General features: G+C 48.0%; 2 protein-coding genes across 5 annotated transcripts in view; one reads left to right on the plus strand and one right to left on the minus strand.

Annotated features, from left to right (window-relative positions):
• LOC138862206 (uncharacterized protein DDB_G0287625-like) overlaps positions 1–497 on the plus strand; it is a gene marked incomplete at its 5' end in the record, with an annotated part of 86030 nt that extends 85533 nt beyond the window's left edge. Inside the window, one exon of the mRNA XM_070123399.1 lies at positions 208–497. Within this exon, the coding sequence (XP_069979500.1) occupies positions 208–497 (290 nt within the window). The remainder of the gene's footprint in view (positions 1–207) is intronic.
• The window catches only part of loaf (lost and found), a 479482-nt gene that overhangs the window by 457937 nt on the left and 19045 nt on the right, over positions 1–2500 (minus strand). The window lies entirely within an intron of this gene.

The following is a 2500-nucleotide window of genomic DNA, read 5'->3' on the forward strand; positions in this document are numbered from 1 at the left end:
AAAGAGAGAGTCGGAGAGGGAGAAAGAGAGAGAGAGAGAGAGAGAGAGAGAGAGAGACGGACATAAAGAGACAGATATAGATAGACAAATAATAAAGAGAGACAAAGACAAAGCCAAAGACAGAGACATTGCCCAAGCCAGCGCCAGGGACCGTCAGACAGACAGCCAAATACACAACCAAATCAACAGAATTAAAACCCAACCCAGGGAGGACCCCAGATAGACCCCCAGAAACGCAGACTCCACAGAGACCCCAGTTAGACCCCCCCCAGAAACGCAGACCCCCACAGAGACCCCAGATAAACCCTACAGAAACTCATGACCCCAAAGAAAGGCAGACCCCACATAGACCCCAGATAGAACCCCCAGAAACGCAGATCCTGAGACCCCAGACAAACCCCACAGAAAGGCAGATCCCACAAAGACCCCAGACAATCCCCACACAGACCCCAGATAAACCCCACAGAAACGCAGACCCCACAGAGACCCCAGATTAACCCCACAGAAACGCAGACCCCACAGACACCCCAGATAAACCCCACAGAAACTCAAGACACCACAGAGACCCCAGATAAACCCCACAGAAACTCAAGACCCCACAGACCCCAAATTCCAAAGCACACGCACTCACACACACTCAAAGGGGAGACTGTGTGATGGCGTTCTGTATAGATTTCCCGTTGCGAGCAAAAATAGTTAAATGAGCCAGTTTATTCTGTATCCAATACCTTCCAGGGGCTTAGTCTAGTCTCTCGGGTTATCTTCTTGCTCGGGGCTTGGAGATCGACACTTTTTTTTAAGGGAAGGAGAGAGGGTTGGAGGTAAAGACGGGGGGATATGGGGAGGGGGAAGGAGGTAGGGACTGGGACAGGGGAAGGAGGGGAAGTGAGGGAGGGAAGGCGGAAGGCAGGAGGGAAGGAAGGGGAGGAGAAGAGGACGGATAGAGGGGTAAGGAGGAGGTGAGGAGGAGAGAGAGAGAGGGAGGAACGGGGATGGGAGAAGGTGAGGGAAGGTGCGGAGGTAGGGAGGGAGAGAGGAAAGGGAGAGAGAGAGAGAGAGAGAGAGAGAGAGAGAGAGAGAGAGAGAGAGAGAGAGAGAGAGAGAGAGAGAGAGAGATAGAGAAAGAGAGAAAGAGAGCAAGAAAGAGAGAGAGAGAGAGAGAGAGAGAGAGAGATAGAGAGAAAGAAAGAAGAGAAAGAGAACGAGAGAAAGAAAGAAAGAAAAGACAGAAAAGAACGAGCACGAGAACGAGAGACAGACAACCAGACCAAAAACCAAGAGAGAGATAAAAAGAGAGAAAAGCCAAGCAGGGGACTCGTGAAACCTCCCTATCAGTGCCCCCTTTCGCTAGCCGCTTAACCCCGCAACACAGACCCACGAAGCCACACAACGGCAGAATACACTCGGGGGAATTAAAACGTGCAATCGAAGCGAGAAGAAGAAACACGCGTAACGAAGAGGCAGAAATTCTGAGAAATTGCAGTCGATAGTTGCGGTGTGTGAGTGAATGCGCGATTGAAAGAGTAAGTAAGAGTACACGAGCACAATACACGTGCAAACATATATGGGGAACAGACAAATAAATGCAGGGTTTCATAGTCGGACATACGTCAAAAAAACGGAAACACACACACACAAAAAAATACTCTATCTATCTATCTATCTATCTATCTATCTATCTATCTATCTATCTATCTATCTATATATATATATATATATATATATATATATATATATATATATATATATATATATAATCACATAAAGTTATGAACTTTTACTCACACACACAAGCTCACACACACACACACACACACACACACACACACACACACACACACACACACACACACACACACACACACACACACACACACACACCACAGCATAAACACAAGCACAAATACACACACAACACCTCACACAAACACACACAACACAAACACGAACACACACAAACACCCCCTCCCCCCTACGTCCCCCCACCCCACCCCACCCCGATAACAAGGGTACAGCCAACCCGCATACTATGACCTCGCCCCTCCATGTCCGTTTGGGGTCAGACACAGAGCTGAAACGGTACAGGACGGTACAGGAGGCGGTGCAGCAGAGATGGGATTCTATTGTACGATCGGAGAAGGAACAGAGCGCCGTTGTGCTCGAATAATTTAGGAATAGCTGGAATCTGCTCTTGAGAGAGAGAGAGAGAGAGAGAGAGAGAGAGAGAGAGAGAGAGAGAGAGAGAGAGAGAGAGAGAGAGAGAGAGAGAGAGAGAGTGTGTGTGTGTGTGTGTGTGTGTGTGTGTGTGTGTGTGTGTGTGTGTGTGTGTGTGTGTGTGTGTGTGTGTGCAAGCGCGCGCGTGTGTTTGTGTGTGTGTGTGTGCGTTTGTGTGTGTGTGTGTGGGGGGTTGTGTGAGTGTATGTGTGTACCTGTATTTCGGTTTATATCAGTCTGTGTTCATGAATTTGCTTTAATACACGTAAAGGAAAAAAAAAGAAAA

The sequence above is a fragment of the Penaeus vannamei genome, chromosome 7, assembly GCF_042767895.1.
Source record: "Penaeus vannamei isolate JL-2024 chromosome 7, ASM4276789v1, whole genome shotgun sequence".
Classification (NCBI taxonomy): domain Eukaryota; kingdom Metazoa; phylum Arthropoda; class Malacostraca; order Decapoda; family Penaeidae; genus Penaeus; species Penaeus vannamei.